The sequence below is a fragment of the Stegodyphus dumicola genome, chromosome 7, assembly GCF_044657685.1.
Source record: "Stegodyphus dumicola isolate Sdum_Otavi_A_Nest chromosome 7, ASM4465768v1".
NCBI classification, from domain to species: Eukaryota; Metazoa; Arthropoda; class Arachnida; order Araneae; family Eresidae; genus Stegodyphus; species Stegodyphus dumicola.
In genome coordinates this window covers 117,020,359-117,038,186 of record NC_140774.1, presented here as the reverse complement: position 1 = coordinate 117,038,186, position 17,828 = coordinate 117,020,359, and the positions used below count along the sequence as shown (strand labels likewise).

At 33.0% G+C, this 17,828-nt stretch overlaps 1 protein-coding gene across 2 annotated transcripts; it reads left to right on the top strand.

Moving 5' to 3' along the window:
• Window positions 1-33: 33 nt before the first annotated feature.
• On the top strand, window positions 34-16,202 carry LOC118189699 (uncharacterized). 2 transcript variants are annotated; one of them, XM_085820740.1, is made up of 4 exons: window positions 34-290; window positions 8,413-9,203; window positions 10,887-10,955; window positions 15,683-16,202. In XM_085820740.1, exons 1-4 carry the CDS (start codon window positions 54-56, stop codon window positions 16,029-16,031), a joined length of 1,446 nt encoding a protein of 481 aa, XP_085676866.1. In that variant the 5' UTR covers window positions 34-53; the 3' UTR covers window positions 16,032-16,202. The 2 variants fall into 2 exon arrangements, with proteins under 2 accessions (XP_085676866.1, XP_035216248.1); XM_035360357.2 differs by lacking the exon at window positions 10,887-10,955.
• Window positions 16,203-17,828: the final 1,626 nt, after the last annotated feature.

Genomic DNA, 17,828 nt, shown 5'->3' with positions numbered 1-17,828 from the left:
GTTATACTTTTAAAAGTGATTTTGCCTCTTGTTTTACATATCAATTTGTCATAATGGAAGAGACTGAAGAACGAGCAGAAAATGTTTTATTATACAAATCAAGACGGGCTAGCGAACCGTATGGCAATGAACGAAAATCATCATCGATGTTGTTTAGTACGACGAATAAGATACCATTATTAGAAGTTCCAAACACTGAAAATGTTAGAAAGTTATCGTCACTAACAAGCGGATCAGGGAGTAGATCTACATCTAGATTAGGAAGCACTGACAGCAGATCCTCAGCTGCGGTAAGTCTTAAAAACTCAATATTCAAGCACTCATAAAATAGAAATTATTTCGAAACACCGTAATCTGAAGTTGTTTAATGAAGAACTTCACATTCACGTTACTAAAATAAGGGAACTGATTCGTGAAAATTATTTACTATGAATGCAAATATATTAGTAAGAAAGTACTTTGAATTGATTGGCCTACCTCCTTGCCATGTTCTGAATCACACTTTTCACATCTACATAAAAGCGATTCAGTAATTCACATAGTTACTCGGACGCTCCAGACTTTTGTTGAGATGTTTTGGTAGACAATGTTTCTTCTTGTAATTTTTTATGTTAAGTGAAAATGCCTCAAAAATTATCGTCTGCATTTAAAAATTATTAATTATTTTAGGAATATATGTAAATATATTTCCATATCTGAGGTGAACATAGCAAGAAGCTACAAATCAGTGACCGATTCTGTTAGAATTTTGATAATTCATCTTTTTAAAGATAGTATAAGTATTTGAAATATCCAAAAAAATCCTTCATGTAAAACGTTTAACTGCATATGAAGCTATAATACGATAGAAATTGTGTGGAACCATTGAACATGCACTGATGTCTGGACCACATTCCAAACTAACACTAAGGAATCGCTGATTTATTCTACAAAATATCAAACAAGAGCCAAAAATTAATATTCTGTAACTTCCTTCTACCACATGAGGGATGTATAGCGCGACCATCTTTATTAAATAATATTCATAAATACATATATATATATATACATATGTTGAAATATTTAATTTCAAAGTTATATATTCAGGGTTATACAAAAGTCCTGGTATTAATAACTAGTTTAAAATTGATGTATGCTATTATATGTACGTAATATTACACAAATCTGTTCTTTGCGCGGATAGTTTTTCGATGACTTGGGTGATTTTTTTAATTAAATATTGATTAGGTATTTACAATTAAGTCTTTACACTACGCCTTCCTATTTGTTGTTGGAAGTTTTATATGTAGACTATCAGCTAAAGCGTAGCTTGTTGTACTCTAGATTTCCTATTTCTCCACAGATGCAAAGTTCTGTGTCTCTGATTCCAAATTGTGCCGAAATAAACGGGGAATGGACCATGTCTCAAGATGCATCTTACTAACTGCAGACCATTAATATTTCGGTGTTTGCCTACATATACAATGTGGTATCACTAAAATCCCATATTTCTTGCCATATGGCTACTGATTTTAATTTTAAGCTTTCTTTGAGGTTCGATGGTGGCGACAAAATCTCAGTTTGATGGGCCGTTGTTCCCGTCTTTCTCAAGACATTCTGCTATTTCATTGCCATGATTGCTAGCCTATGTTTTAATCAATTCGAATGGGATATTGTGAATTTTAGATTTTCGTAGGTCGTTTTGTATGGCAGCAATGTTTGGCGAAGGGTTTTGCTGATTTAAAATTGCATGTAATGTAAACAGACTATCAGTTTTTATTCTGATATTATAAAGTTTCTTTCTACATATATATAGCATGGCTTTAATTATAGCTATTGTCTCATTTTGAAACATTCTACTGTTGCTATGTAGCTGATCTATGCACTGATATTATATCTGCTTATGACGTAGTTCTATAAAAGCATTTCCAATAGTGAACTCAAATTTTGAACCGTCTGTATAAATTTCTAATTAGGCAATTGAGGTGGAATCTGTGTGTCTATGTTATTGAGTTTAATTTTAATTCCTATGTCTTTTTATATGTGCAGGCGTGTGGCTTGCTTTTTACATTTGTGTCGGTGAAATGTTTCATCGTCTGAGGTTGCTGGTTTTTTTTCACTTATTTTGACTAGTTAACAGACCGCTTCTTCTTCAGCTTTTATGCGTATAGGTAAAAGCCCTGCAAGGATAGAGATTGCATTTGTAGAAGTTGTGCAGTAGGCACTAGTGATATGAGCTAAGAAGTGTCTCTGTATGCTGAAGAGATATTTAATTTTAAGTCTTTGTGTGGGTTGAGCCCATACCGTTGCACTATGTGTTACAATTTTTTTCACGACACTGAATCTTTAAAAAGTACCCTTTAGGGCATATGGATAGAGTGGATGATCAGCAGGAAGAAAATTCTTTATCAATAAGAAAATGAGTAAAATACGCCTGGTGTTCACAAAATCTATAGTAAGTAAACTTTTATCACGCTGGAACTTGGTCAGCATTGTAGGCAAGTGCCCGCCATTGAAAAAATATTCTTTGATTATATACACTCTATTTATGATGCATTGATTTTTGATGTCGAAATGTTTATGGTGGTACACATATTTTTGTTTCAGTTTCATGTGGTACAAAATTTGAAAAGTTTGATAACCTCTGCTCTAGACTATAAGTCTGTATTGTGATTTCCATGATAGGAGATTTTATAAAATTTTCTGGTGTATTGATTTTCCTTCTTTTTTCACTAAATTCCAGAGTCTATCAATCGTGGTGGATTTGCGCTTGGAAAAAGCTCTTTACGAGAGACCAGAGCCACAATAGTCCATAGATAAAACTTCTGGGCACTTTACAGGAATACATTGAAAACGTATACATGAAATACTTACATCAGTCGTCATTATTTTTTCAAGGAATGCAGTGGTACTTTTCAAAGCATGATTTGAAATTTGCTTTGCACTGACGGAATCAGACTTGCAAATTTTTGTCTTTTCGTTTTTGATAGTAAATAGACCTTTTATTTGTTGCACTTATAAAGGTAAACTCATGTTTCATGAAGTGTCATGATGTATTTCCATTTTATCTCTTTTTAAATTGTCTTCACGAAGAGCTCTACAAATCGTTTTCCGTTAAGCCACAAGCCTCGGAAAAGCTGGTGAACATTACGTTTTTTAGCCTTTTTAACTGTAAACCTATTTAGTTATTATTTTATTTATTGTTACTAAGATGTATTTTAAAACTTCGCAAGTGATTTCTACGTCTGCGGATTTTTCTTGTTACCAATGATTTACCTTTAGAAACATTAGAAACAGTACGCACCTTTCTCAAGCATTCGTTTGGAGTCTTCTTTTCATGTAGAAGTAATGACTGATGATTTTTCCCTTTCTGATTAATACTGTTGCTGGTGAACGAGATTTCAAAGGTTCTCTTCGGATGTATAATTTAATAGTAGAGAGAAATTTCTTGGTCGGAAAAACCAAATTATACTGTCATTTAAGTATTGATTACTTATTTCTAAAATTTTAAGATTAATACTGCTAGCTACGTACTTTATATAAAAAAAGATTAGGTAATTTTTTTAATACTTTTCACTACATTATAAGAGGTATTAACATTCAGTTTCTTTATCCTCATGTAGATAATGTTAAGTAAACCGGTATGCATAAACGCAGGATGGTCAAACTTTATAACAACAGATGTCGCATATTAGAGTTTGAACCTATCCAAGAGTCGGAATTGGTTTATTTATGAAATATAACCAGGTAATTGTATCTTCTTAAAAACAGTAAAACAGCTCATGAAAGGAAAGAAATGTTTCGGTAAATTGACAAGGGTTTAATGTTTTTTAATTAATTTCGTTATTATATAAATTTTTACAGGAGTGTACGATATATGACTTTTTCCTGATATATGAGTTACGATACGTATAATAGTCTGATGATAAATTTTAGTCTGCGATATATGATACAGGTCTTTTTTTACGACACATGAGTACGTTTTTGAAGATAGAAAGCTAAGCATTTATTTAGTGTCTCGCGACTGTAATTATCAAATGAACTTAGTAGTAAAAAAACTGAAAGAAAAAGAAAATTTAGGAGATATTGTAAAAACATAAAATGCTTTCCATTAGAACATAGGATTACGCAGTAAAATGCAGAAATACTTAAACATATATTGAAAAACAGGCGACATTCTTTAATAGCGCATGCAGATTGTTGCAAAACCAAATTTAAAACATTAGTTGTAGCAATGTGTGAAATTGATATTGAGGCTTGAGGATACTTTCTTCTTCTTGCTCCTGCAGGTCCAGGTACTTGCCGTGCTGCTCCATCATAGGTCATCCATCATAACTGCTGCTCCATCATAGATCTGTTCACTAAAATTTGATTCACTCAAATTTTGTTGTAATTTTGAAAACATGCAGAGCGATCGGTACTTACGTCACAGAAACCTATACATATTTCTTGAAGTTATTCTTTATCATATCCATATCTGAAGCATGTGAATAACTGTGGTTTATTGACTGAATTGTTTCGCTTAGAAAGATTGAAACAAACTGAGAATTTCCGATTTCGTTTTTTAAATATTCATGAGAACATTTAAAATGCAATTTATGAGGTCATTGTTAAGCAGAGTATCATACAAGCTGAGAAGATTTAGCAATTCTGTGTTGTTTCTCCTATTTTACTGAATCTATAGACATATCATAGCCTCAAAATGACAGCTCCTGTTTTGTCAAAAAGCATACACAATCTATCAATCGTTTTAAAATTTGCCTGCTTTTAATTACGGCCTCGTTATGAAATTTTATAGATATTTTCTTCTGTGATTGAACGGGAGATTTATACTTGATCGTCCAGAAGTGGAAAGCTCTAAACTTGCTTTAATATTATAGCGTATTTCTCCCGCTTTCCTAGCGTGCCTTCGTGGTGTAGTGGTTCTGCGCGCTGTGCCGATTCTAGAGCTCCGTGGTTCAATTCCCGTTGAAGGTGGTTGCTAATTGTTCATCTCTACGGCTTTTCCAATTAATCTAATGACTTTACAGTGGCGCCAGAACTAAAAGAGTGTTGGATGATGATTCCTCGCACCCAGGATTTGGCGATTGGGTCCCCTAAAAAACCACACTCGCCCTTTAAAAGGGGGAGTATATAAGGTATTTCTACCGCCTTTCTAGCGTGCCTTCGTGGTATAGTGGTCAGCACACTAGGCCGGTATTCCAGAGGTTTGTGGTTCTATTCCCGGCGAAGGCATTTGCTAATTTTCATCCTGCCCGTTTCCAAAAGTACCTAATGTCTTTACAATATGACCATGAGATTTTTCATTTTTTGAGATGGATACTGATAATACGTTCAAACTGCTAAATCCATCCTTAGTTGTTTTGTCAACACCAAAAGCAGACAAGGCCATCAGAGAAACTTTTCTTTAACACTACAGTCAGCTAACCAGCTAATTTTCTCGTACTTAGCAGCTTGTAAATGTCTTACAAATAGCTGTTTTTTTACCTATTTATACTTTTAATATGAATATTTATACTTTTAACATTCGTTAAAGAAGAGCAAGGTGTGCAATTTTTGAGTCTCTCTTTTTCGTTCTCAAAGAAAAAAAAAAAAAAAGAAAGAAAAGGGTCGAAGGCTAAACTGTTTTTGAATTAGATCTTGTTTTAGACCCTCCGTTCCCTTTTAAACCATTCTTGAAATGTTTTTAGCAAACGTTAAGTATTAAAATTTTGAAACAATGTTTTAGGGAAATTCAAAGAAGCGCAGAAAGGAAAAATTAACTAGACATAAATCAAACATTCATTGTACTGTGATAATAAATTTTTAAGCAAAAAACTTAATGACCAATATAGCTAAAACTCAGCCATAAATAGCACTCAAATAAATGAAATGACAATTACTCTCGTTTGCATATATGTAAGTCGAAATTAATGGCTTCGCCGATTGTTAACGTATTTACCTTCTCTTTTCCCGTCATAACTTCTGAGGTTGAAGTGCACACGTTGTAACGTTTATCCCAAGTTTTTAACAGTTATCTTTAGTCAAAGCTACTTTCCTGTCCCTCCTAATTTCAGCTTACGATTTCCTACCAGAATGTGGTTTTAGAATCGCGGTTAATGCAAATGAGTAGAAGCGGTACTTAAGTCGAAGTTCCACTAACTTCGTTAAGAGAGCCAGGGTTTCTGACTAGAGCGAGCGCTTGCCTTTTGGCTACACTCTGAGCTATTACTACGCTCAGCCATATTAGAGGCCAACAACTTAGACATCTTAATAGCTTCGGCTATATCCTTTCAGTTAAGCATTAGTGAAGTTTTATTGTCTTATTACTTTAAGCCCAAGTGGAGCTTTTGCTGGACGTTCTGAGAAAGGAACCATCTGATAAATTTATATTTTCAGAAAAAAAGGATAACTAACCCTTCTTGAGTTTTACGTTTCTGTATTCTGAATTAAAGCTATTATTCGCTTACCTTTTCCTGAGATTCCTACACACTTAGCTGTTAGACAAAAGGTTGGAACCCCACAACGTAACGCAGACCATAGTGAAATTTTCCAACGCTGATGCTGTCCAGTCAGTAGTATACAAATTTTTCTTAAATGGAGATAAAATCCTCGAGAAAAGAACGCTTCTGTTGAATTATTTCGTCAATGAAGAGGTGAATTTGGTTCTTTCAACTTTAGTCTAAGAAATTATTCTATTATTACAAAAAACTGAAAAGAAACTAAGAAAAAAATCTTTTCTAGATATAATCAGATAATTTTCTCGAATTATATATATTGCTTCAGATTTATAGAAAAGATATCTCCCTTAATCTCACAGAATAATACACTGTCATATACGGAGCTTTGAAAGAAGTAATAATTAAGCCTTAAATTAAATGTGAAGTACAACGCAAACCTTGCAACTAGCATACTGAAAAATCGTAATAAATTGCTCTAAATTCAATGGTAAACAATGAAAATTCTCTCCTTGTGTAGCTTTGGCTTCACAGCATACAAGAGCGCGATAGCTGTTCAAACTTTGTGCGAAGGAGTTTCGTTTGCTTTATACGTTGTTAACATTTCGTCGACTGAATACTGACGCTCTTCGGCGAGCTAGTCCTTTTACGATAAGGGATGTGTAGAAAGGCTTATGAACTGAAAGCGGTTATCTCGTTTTGAATATCTGACTCTTAAAATCAACGATTCAGTGTATAGCTACAGATGAAAAGTAATTGGTACGGATTTATTACGATAGAGTTAAACAAATAGCTATTTTTTTATCAGATTTAAATTTATAGATATTCATCGCATCCCCTAAAGCGACGCCCCTGTCTGAAGATAAGACTTGTATTTTTCCACAAATAAAAAGAACATTTTAATTTAAAATAAAAAATAAAAATTAGGTTACAAGTAGGACATAGTTTGATCATTGACTGGTCATTCAATTAGAGTAAAGAATTGTTAGCTGTGTTAAAATCGTTTCTAATTTATAAAGAATTTATATGCATCACGGATGTCTAAAGTGCGGCCCAAAAGTCTTTAAAATGCTGCCCAAACGCAAATTATGAAAGTATTTAAATTTACACATTTTTATTAAAAAATAAATGTTTGAATTGATTCATATATAATCGATTCATTGATATTTATTTTAAAATAAAAATTTAAATAAAAACATCTTAGTATGTCACGATGTATGAACTGCAAAGTGACATTCAACTGAAAGAAAAATTTGAAAATGTTTCTTTACTGGAGTTATATAAAGATTACCTACTCCACGATAAATATTAAACGATAAAAAATTTTCACAATCATGCTTTATTTATGCGTTCAGCTTTTGGTAATACCTATATTTGTTAACAATTAATTTCAAGAATGAAGCATGCAAAAAACAAAAATAGGACAAAATCACTGACAAACATCTTCAAAAGGCATTAAGAAATGCACCTCGTCTTTGAACCATATATTGATTTGCTTGTTCAACAAAAGCAAATTCATCCATCTCATTAATTTGAATTTTATTTTTTCCATCTTTATGAAATCCAAATTAAATGAAACGAAACTTTTACAAATTAATAATAAATATGTACCTACACATATCTAATTCAAATTTTAAAAATAATAAAAGGAACTCAATTTATTTTGATAAAACAACATAGAGCTAATTTTTATTTTCAATCTGTTAAAAAATATTATATGTGTGGTCCTGCAATTTTTTTTTCTTTGAAATGCGGCCCCGCAAAATTTTTTTCTTTGCAATGCGGCCTTCAAACGGTCATCGTTTAGACACCCATGATATACATCAAGTATTTGATAGTATATTTACTAGACACTGATAAATCAATGCTATGTTTAGTGAGAACTAAACAGTGAAAAGCCGAAATTATATTAAAAGAGAAGATGAATTATTAAATTAAATTTATATTTCATAGTTAAATTAATTTCTGTACTGAAATTTATTATTCTCATTTTCAGGTGCAAGAACTAAATTCGATACTAGAAAGATATGACGAGAGGGACATTAACAGTATTCTCAATCCCTTGGATCCAAATTCAAACAGCAGAATCAATGAAATTGCTTCTCAGCTTCAACAAATAGTAGATGACGAAGAATTAGATTTTTCTGGAACACAAACGCAGATTGCTAGATCAAGAATTTCACTTCTTGAGAACAAGTATGCTTTAGAGTATGAAAAATTTGTGAAGCTTGTATACGCTTGGAAACCAAAACGATATAGTCTGCTAAATTTACTAAAAACATCAGTTGATATCATAAATAGAAATTCTAAGATATTCACTGCTGCGCGCCTTTTGTCCGCATCGGTTGACATTACAGGCTCTGTAGGTGGTTTGTTGTTAAATTCAGAGTCTCCTTGGAGAAGCAAAGCCTTCCTTGCTGCCACTGTTTGTGGAGCTAGTGGTCTGTTTTGCACAGTTTATGAGGTACAGAGAACAAAAAATTTGCAGACAGAAATTTTAAATTCCACAGAAGAAGATCAAGAATTATTCGAACCTATAGCTGATTGGTTCAATCAGTCGGAAGACTTTGATGCTGCAATCCAGAGCTTGTTTCCATACGGGATAGATAAAAGTATAGTTAGAGAAATTCAACATTCAACAATGCAGCTTAACAATTACAGGAAACTTTTCAATGCTGCGCTTGTAACTAATGGTAGAAGAGACAGAAATCTTATCAAAGATGCAGATTTCCTTTGCAGTCTACAGCTGTTTGCCAATAGTGAAGTTGGTGTCAAGTGGTTAGAAAGGTAAGCTAGAAGATCTCTTTTATTTTGTAATGAAATAAATATGGCTTAACAATTAAACAGATAATCAAGTTTTAATAAAGATGCATTTAAATGTCACTCTGAAAAGCAGAATTTTTATTTAACAGGTTTTTTTTAAATGAAGTTCATAGCCGTTTCATCTTATTGGAGGATATCGTAATTAAAGGACTAACTGATATTTTTATTGTGTTCAAATGCGAATTTCCTCGAACTTTGAAACTTTTGAACGCATTTTCATCTTTTCTTGAAGCTAGGATTTATTTAATATTTTGTGTTCAAGAGTGCAAAGGAAACCCATCATTCCATTTACATTCTACCTTAATAAAATGCTTCTGTAATACCTTATCTTTTCTTGAGGAATGCGACTGCAATTAATTTTGTTTTTAACAATATAAGTACTTCATTATTCAAAACGATTATGTCGAAGAAGATTATTAAAATTTTAACATTATTACTTTACAACATGTGCCGTGGGTTGCAAATAACTTAGCTATGTCAATGGAATAATAATAAATTTTTACTTATATTCTGTGAGGCCAGGGCCGGATTAAGGGTGTCGTAGGCCCTAGGCACTCCAGCAGCGTAGGCCCCGAAATAATAAACATTTTTTAACTGAAATTGACCGCTAATATTAAGTAATAATTTTGTTGTAGATATAAATCCGAAAATGTGATGATGCGGTAAAATAACATTATTTTATTTTGGGATTTTAATGTTTTTATTTTTCATAAAATTTCTGGAATTATGGCCATTTTCAATAGCCATAATTCCAGAATTGAGTTTATCTGCAACAATGCAACTTTTATATCTACCAAATTCCATGCAGAATTCCAGGGTTTTAGTACATGAACATGACAAGACATTAGCCGCCGGGAAAACCTCTCGGACGGGCACATGCGTTTGACACAGTTGGCCACGTTTCCATGCCCACTACCAAACGCTTGCGCGCGATCGAGAGGTTTTCCCTGCTGCTAAGGTCTTTTGTTTTAGTAGCTCAGTTGTGTAATAAGTTAATATGTAAACACTACGATAGAGCGTGTATGCCTGTGCTTGTATTTAATCACGCTCAACCCCAAGTCAATCTTTAGTTTAAAAACTGGAAGTTAAATTTATTATAAGTAAGGTAAGTAAAGGAAAGTTGTTTTTATACTCTACTTATTTCAACCTAGTTTTTGATTCTGGAATATTGCTTCATTCCATCATAAATAACAGAATTTTCATTTTATCACTTCTTATTAGTATAATAGTCCGCCGTAGAATGCAGCACAATGCAAGGAACTTTGAGTAGGCCTACTATGGGGTGGTTTGGCCATACTATTGTAAAAAATCTCCAGTAGTAGTCGTAGAAATAGTACAGTCCAAATCACCTTTGGAATAGCTTAATTTTAATCCATACTCGTAAATCCGGGTTTCGTTTTTACAAGTTTAAAATGCATTACTTAACAAATTTAAAATAATCTTTTAGCTTTCTGATAGCATAATAAAAGCGACGGGCGCAAACTAAAATGTATATTTAAAGGTGACGAGAAGAAGGAGAAAACAAGTTTAAATTTTAGTTTGTGCGTGCCCATCGCTTTTATTATGGTATATCAGAAAGTTAAAAAATTATTTTAAACTTTTAAGCGCAATTTATAAAAGCTTTTTTTAAATATTTTTTTTTTTTAGCGAAAAATGTCTGATGGATATAAAAGAAAACACCAAACTGGACATGAAAAACGCAAAAAGAAAGAGAAAGTGAGTGAGTCGCTTAGTAAAATTAAAGGTTCTTTATTGAAATATGTTAACATTTCTAAGGAGACAGAAGATAATGCAGATGCGGTAGATATTTCCTCGATCGAGGTTAGACCTAAAGAAGCTGAGGCTTGTTGGGATTCGCAAGAATGTTCAACCAATAAAACTGAGAATGTCACAGAAGACGAGGCTGACGGGGGTTTACGAAATTTTAACGACGCTTCCAAGCAGGTGGTGCCTGAATCACTACCAACAACATCAGCCTCAAGTATTTTCAGTTCTGATCCAGCACGGTGGACAACCATAAGCGCAGATCTTATCGATTACTTCTCTCGTAATCACCCTGTGCAGAAATTGGATATAAATTTTAAGTTATACGCCACTAAATTTGGCGAAATAATGAGATGTCCATCACAAGATTATTTTTTCAGAAAACTGAACAACAATGATATTATAAAAAGGGACTGGTTGATATTTTCCGAATCTACTGGCAAGGTTTTTTGTTATAAATGTATTTTGTTCAAATCGGACCTACCTGGAAATCCAAACCTGTGTAACCAATTCCTTACAGGCTTTAATGACTGGAAAAACGCACATTTGAGAATTTCAAGTCATGAAGTGTCAAAAGAACATTTTGCATCTATTTCTGCTTTAGTGAACTACCAACAAACTAGAAAAATTGATGAGACGTTTGATATTGTCAAGGAAAAAGAAAGCACATATTGGACAACGGTTTTAAGAAGAGTAGTGGAAGCAATTAAGTTTTTGGCCGAAAGGGGACTAGCGTTTAGAGGCGATAATGAAATACATGGTGATCCTAGTAATGGCAATTTTCTTGGGTGTATCGATCTCTTAGCCAAATTTGATCCGTTTCTAGAAGAACATGTAAGAAGATACGGTAATCCAGGCCGCGGAAAAGTATCATATTTATCCTCCACAACGTATGAAGAACTAATAATTTTACTGGGGTCAAAAGTATTGGAAAAAATAGTTACAGAAATCAAAGAAGCCAAGTATTATGGAATCACTGTGGATTCTACACCTGACGTTAGCCATACGGATCAACTCTCCATAGTTATTAGATATGTCTCAAAAACTGGAGATATATATGAAAGATTTTTGATGTTTGTTAAAATAGAAAAACATGATGCCAAGTATCTTTTTGACACTAATTTCAGTTTTAGAAAATCAGGGAATAGACCCAAAATTTTGCAGATGTCAGTCTTATGACAATGCGGCTAATATGAGCGGAGTGTATTCGGGAGTACAAACTAGATTTAGGGAAATCAACAGCGCAGCCACTTGGGTACCATGTGGAGCTCATAGTCTTAATCTAGTTGGCACAGCGGCGGCAGAAAGCTGCTTAGAAGCTGTAAAATTTTTTGAAATTTTGCAATCGCTCTACAATTTCTTTGCAGCGTCCCCTCAAAGATGGTCTAAACTAAGGTCTTTGGGAAGTAAAATTTCTGTAAAAAGACTTTCAGAGACCAGATGGTCAGCACGTTATGAGGCTGTAAAAACATTATGTGCCCATTATGATGATATACGTGGTATTCTTACAAATATTTCAACTAGTGAAGGTATGAAACCTACAACAGTGATTGAGGCACAAACCTTAATCCATCAAATGAATACTTTGGAGATGGTATTACTCACAGTTATTTGGGAAGATCTACTAAAACACGTCGATATTGTAAATAAATCTCTTCAAGAACCTGGCATCGAGTTTAACACGATGGTGCGACTTTACGACAGTTTAATTCAATATTTATCTCACTGCAGAACTGAGGACATGTATAATAGCTATTATCTTAAGGCAAAAGCCCTTGCACCAGATTCAGAATTTAAAGAATCCGAAACTAGAGTTCGTAAGAGAAAACGACAGTTCGATGAAGGGCCAGATGAGACTCCCTCTCGCAGTGCCAAAGATTCCTTTAAGATTAATGTTTTTTTTATTGTTCTGGATGTGCTTTGCGCTGAAATGACAAAGAGATGCACTGCGTATACCAGCCTTTATGACACATTTAGTTTTCTTACGGATAATACACTGACCGAGGACATTATCAAGGTTAAGGCTCAAGCTCTGGTAAAAATGTATCCGTCTGACTTAGAAGAAAACTTTGTTGATGAGTATTTGATTTTTTCAAATTTGTACCCCAAAACCACCTCTATAACGGATCTCATCAAATTACAAATAAAGGATAAACTTGTGTCAAGTTTCCCAAATGTTAATATTGCATTGCGCATATACCTTTCGATATTGGGTTCGAATGCAGAAGGAGAAAGATCATTCTCCAAGTTGAAGCTTATAAAAAATTTTATGCGTTCAACTATGGGTCAAGAGAGAACTTCGTCACTGGGCCTTCTGTGTATTGAAAGTGATGTCGCTCGCGGCATTAATTTTGAAGATATAATACACGAATTCGCTGTGTCAAATTCCCGAAAAAAGGAGTTATTTTAGGATCTACTTAGTAAACCAAACGTTTTGTATTCGTATTTTTTGTGTATTTGTATTTACATATATTATTTTGACCTTCACTATATAATAATATAAAAATGTTTATAAGTTTTTGGGGTATTTTTATTTCAATATATTTTTTTTCAAAGCCCTAAGACCTTTGGCCTTCGTAGGCCCTAGGCACGTGCCTACTGTGCCTAATTGGTAATCTGGCCCTGTGTGAGGCAGATTATCACCACCAGAATATCTAACCATCAAACAAGCAACAGTTAAACCGCTTCTAAAAAAGGTCAGAAAGGAAAAAATTAAACCAAATAACATTTTATTAAAAGTAAAACTTAAACGCCACAAACATTTTGTTGTACTTTTTCATCTTAACACATAGCTTTTGAGGCCAGTTTATGTAGATTGGTACGTTCCAATCTGAAAAATTTATCTGAACATGCTGCCTTTTGAAAACGCATGTTTATAAGGTATTTCTCCCGCCTTCGTGGTGTAGTGGTTATGCATGCTGGGCCGGTATTCCATATGCTAATTTTTTATCTTTCCTGCTTCCAAAAATATCTAATTTCTCTACATGTTAATAAATAATTTCGTTGTTAGAGCTTGAATTTGTTTTGCAAGCATAAAAAAAATGCATGGACTATGTGCAGAGTTACTTTTAACGTAATAGTTCTTCACTTATCTAAATATATCTGTCAGGTTAAGGTTCATGACATCATCTTACAATTCCTATTTTTTACACACTGTTATATTTTGCAGTACATCCTCTCTCTTAATTTATTTACTTGCTAGAATAAAACTACAATGTTTTGTGAGCAATTTAAAAGGAACCTGAAAATATTCACATTTGTAATAACTTAAAAAGTAGTTTTAGCTATAGTGTCTTTTTATACAAAGTGCATTAACAAAGTTTAAGAACTAGTTCGCACTAAATTCGAATAAAATAGGTAGTTGAAGAAATAAAAATTCTTAACTTTTAGTTTTTAAAATATAATCTTTATAATATAAAGATGTATTTTAAAAACTAAAATGTGTTTATAGTACTACTATGTGTTTATAAATTTACACAATGCTCCACATATTCTTACAGCTGCTCAGTTCCGAAAGAATTAAACAGACGTATTCGTTTGAAGTACTGTTTAACTGGCTAGGGTTTTCTGAACCCCTTCAATGATATTGAAATAATGCCCTTTGATATGAGACTTTACTTTAGGGAATAGAAAATAATCTCTAAAGGCTAAATATGGTAAATGAAAGGATAATTGAGAGCTGAGATACTTTCCATTTGCTAGAAACTGCTCGATGATAATGGAACTGTGTGAGGACTTCGACTAAGCTTTTCCAGACCTAATATGCTGAATTACCTCCAGAATCTCTCTATTTCGTCTCTTTGAATTATGGAGCTCCATATCCATTACATTTCCTTTTTCAAGATCTATTACACTACATTTTTGTGCGCACTGTCTTTGCTGATGTTAAGCTCATCAGTTATCATTAAAAGAGTCAGGTTGCGTTTTTTGGAAACTATGCTACTTTTGTACATTGTAGAACAATTTTCCTATATTCTCATCTGTTTCAAGACTGTAATGGATGACCATGAAGGAACTAATAGTAATAATCCTTGCGAGCAAAACGAAATTGTCTTTACAACGAAAAGTACTAGATTGCTGTAATATTTGATCACATAATTTTTAACTTAATAATTTAATAACTTCGACCATCTCTGTTGATGCTTTTCTCGTCTTACAATGAAATCTTGCTGCAATTCTTTGCTGAACTTTTGAATTTAAAAGTGCAGATTTTCAGTGGGTCAAAGCAAACAATTAATTGTACAGAAAATTATCTCCGTTAGCAGACAATATTTTAATAAAAGCAAGTTGAGATATTATAACAATAAATGCTGTTAATTATCATTTGGCAGGTTTTCTGAAAGTTGTTGAAAATGATAAACCTGGTAACTGGTGAATTATTATGTAATCTTGTTTTCGGATCAATACCAATCAGCAATATATTATCGTTTTTGTAAAATGAAACTGAAATTGAAACAGCTTTTAGGTAGTTAAAGATAGGGAATGCATAAAATTTATAACAATGAACTTCTCGAATTTCTCTTCACTAGTGTTTCTCTTAAGTTTATTTAATGTGATTAGCAGAATATTAGAGAAAATAAAAAATTTCACTAAAATGCATGTAAAGTGGTAGCGTTAATACTTCCTTGTAACACGTGCTATGTTTTTCATTAACAGAGATTCGTATATTTCTTTTGCAGAGTCATGCACCGGGAACATCCCCTGGAGCTAGATATTGCAAGAATGACCATGCAAGTCGAATTTGGTCAAGCAAGTGGTATTATTTGGCAGAGTATTCCTGCATTACCTTTAGAACAACAAAGGTTAAATTCAGTGCCTGTACTTGGAAGAATATGCTTGAATATATTAACGATATATGATTCTGTAAGTGACCTCAAACTCGGTTCGAAGTCCAAATATTCTAGAACACTGAGAAAGCTATCTCGAAAAATGGAAACTGAGCTAGATATGATCACAAAATTAGTTGAAGACTTAAGACCAAACAGACAAGCTGGAAATATGCCACAGAGAAGAGAAACAGAACTTTAATGATAATTTATATAGTTTGATATTCAGATAATATAGATAATTTGATCAATCAGTTATTTATACAATGAATTTTATTATTCAAATCATTGAAAGTGTTTTAAGTCATTAGTACTTTGAAATGGCGATAATAAAACTCTCAAGGAATAAATTCGTCTCACAGGGAATTCAAAATACCTTTTATTAAAGTTTAAATTGCAGTGCTATTTAAAAGTGACTTAATTATATCGCGCATTTACTTATTTACGATCAATATTCCTGTTACATATGAGTACAGTAAAACTTTTCTGAATGAGGGGGCTACGTCATTAATACATAGTCCATACCTACAAATTGTGTTAAAGTTTCTATGGAAAAATGTGCTAGGTATAATTCAGCTTAAGAATGTATTTATATCTTAAACGAAACTTAATAATTTTATAAGTAAAAGGAAGAACGAAACGCATGTTTGTTAAAAGAATATTTAATACTGCTTAAAGCAATTTTTTTTTAATCACGATTTTTCTTGGGACTATAACTGCCGGAACTCTTCAGAAATTTAGCAGTAAAAAGCGCAGAGTTTTCTATGTCTGTCATAAAATGCCATCTTTCTTCATTGCGAAATAAGACAATTCCCGTGCCTTTTTTAGCAATTAATGTTCTTGTAAACTAAAGGCGTTTTATCTTCTTCGTTATTACTGCATTCACTATCAGCCTGGTGTTGTAGGATCATTCAGCTCTTCATTTATCATTTATCGATTAATGTTTTAACTTCTTCTTTCATACGTGGAAATCCTTCGCCGCAAGTTACTTCTACAATACATACGATTTCTTCAGCTTCATTTTCAGTCGATGAAAGTCCTTTAGAATTGTTGAGCACTTCTAGCCACAGCTGATGCTGGAAAGCATTCCTTGTTGTTGAACTGACGTTGAACCGCATATGAGTGGAATTCTAGCGCTGGAAATATAAAATGGAAACCATTGAGATAACGTGTATATATGAAATCGCTTTCCACAATTCCACGCTCGGTAAAGGTTTAATGTATTATACATGATGCTTAACTTTAGGCTGAGAATATCTCAATTAATGCAAAGTGTGATCAATGACACCATATTTTAACTGCTTTAAGAACTTAGTTAAGCATAAAGTATTTTAATAGCTTATCTAAATATATCTGTCAGAATTATATCTGTCAGAATATCTAAATATATCTGTCCAGAATTGCAGTTAATCGTAAGATAATATTAACTTTTGCAGGTCATGTAAAATACTTTGGATTCTTCTTCTTTCTTTCGTTTTGATATATATATATATATATATATCTGTGTATGTGTGTGTATGTAATGATGCAGAACGTTTATGCGTGCAAATGTTGATTCACAATGAAGAGAGAATTTGGCAGCCGAGGCAGATAAAATATTCATTCCTATTTCAATAAACATTTTGCAGCCACAAACAAACTGGCACATGATTAGTGCCTTTTCAAGAATATTTACGTTTTCGATATTGTTGAACTGCTAAAGAGGAGCTATCTAAAGTGCTAAAGAGGACCACTTGAATTTCTGCATGAAAATATTCAAGGAATAAATTTATAAATGATTAAATTAATACTTATTAAGGCTTATTAAATACTTATTAAGAGTAGTATTTAAGCAGTCTGTTACAAATGCAGTCAGTCCCTAGTCGACATCCCTAGTCCATTCATGCCGTATAAAAGGTACATATTTTATAATTCAAAGCAAAGTATGTTCTTATTTGAGTGTTACTTATTACTAAAACTTAGCTAACTTCCTTTGAAACAAAATCAGTGCTTTACGCGG

Coding starts and splice junctions, on each gene's coding strand:
- LOC118189699 (XM_085820740.1), top strand. CDS start 54: ATGGAAGAGACTGAAGAACGAGCAGAAAATGTTTTATTATACAAATCA. Junction 9,204..10,886: donor GGTGTCAAGTGGTTAGAAAG/GTAAGCTAGAAG, acceptor TTTTTTTTTTAG/CGAAAAATGTCTGATGGATA. Junction 10,956..15,682: donor AACGCAAAAAGAAAGAGAAA/GTGAGTGAGTCG, acceptor TTTCTTTTGCAG/AGTCATGCACCGGGAACATC.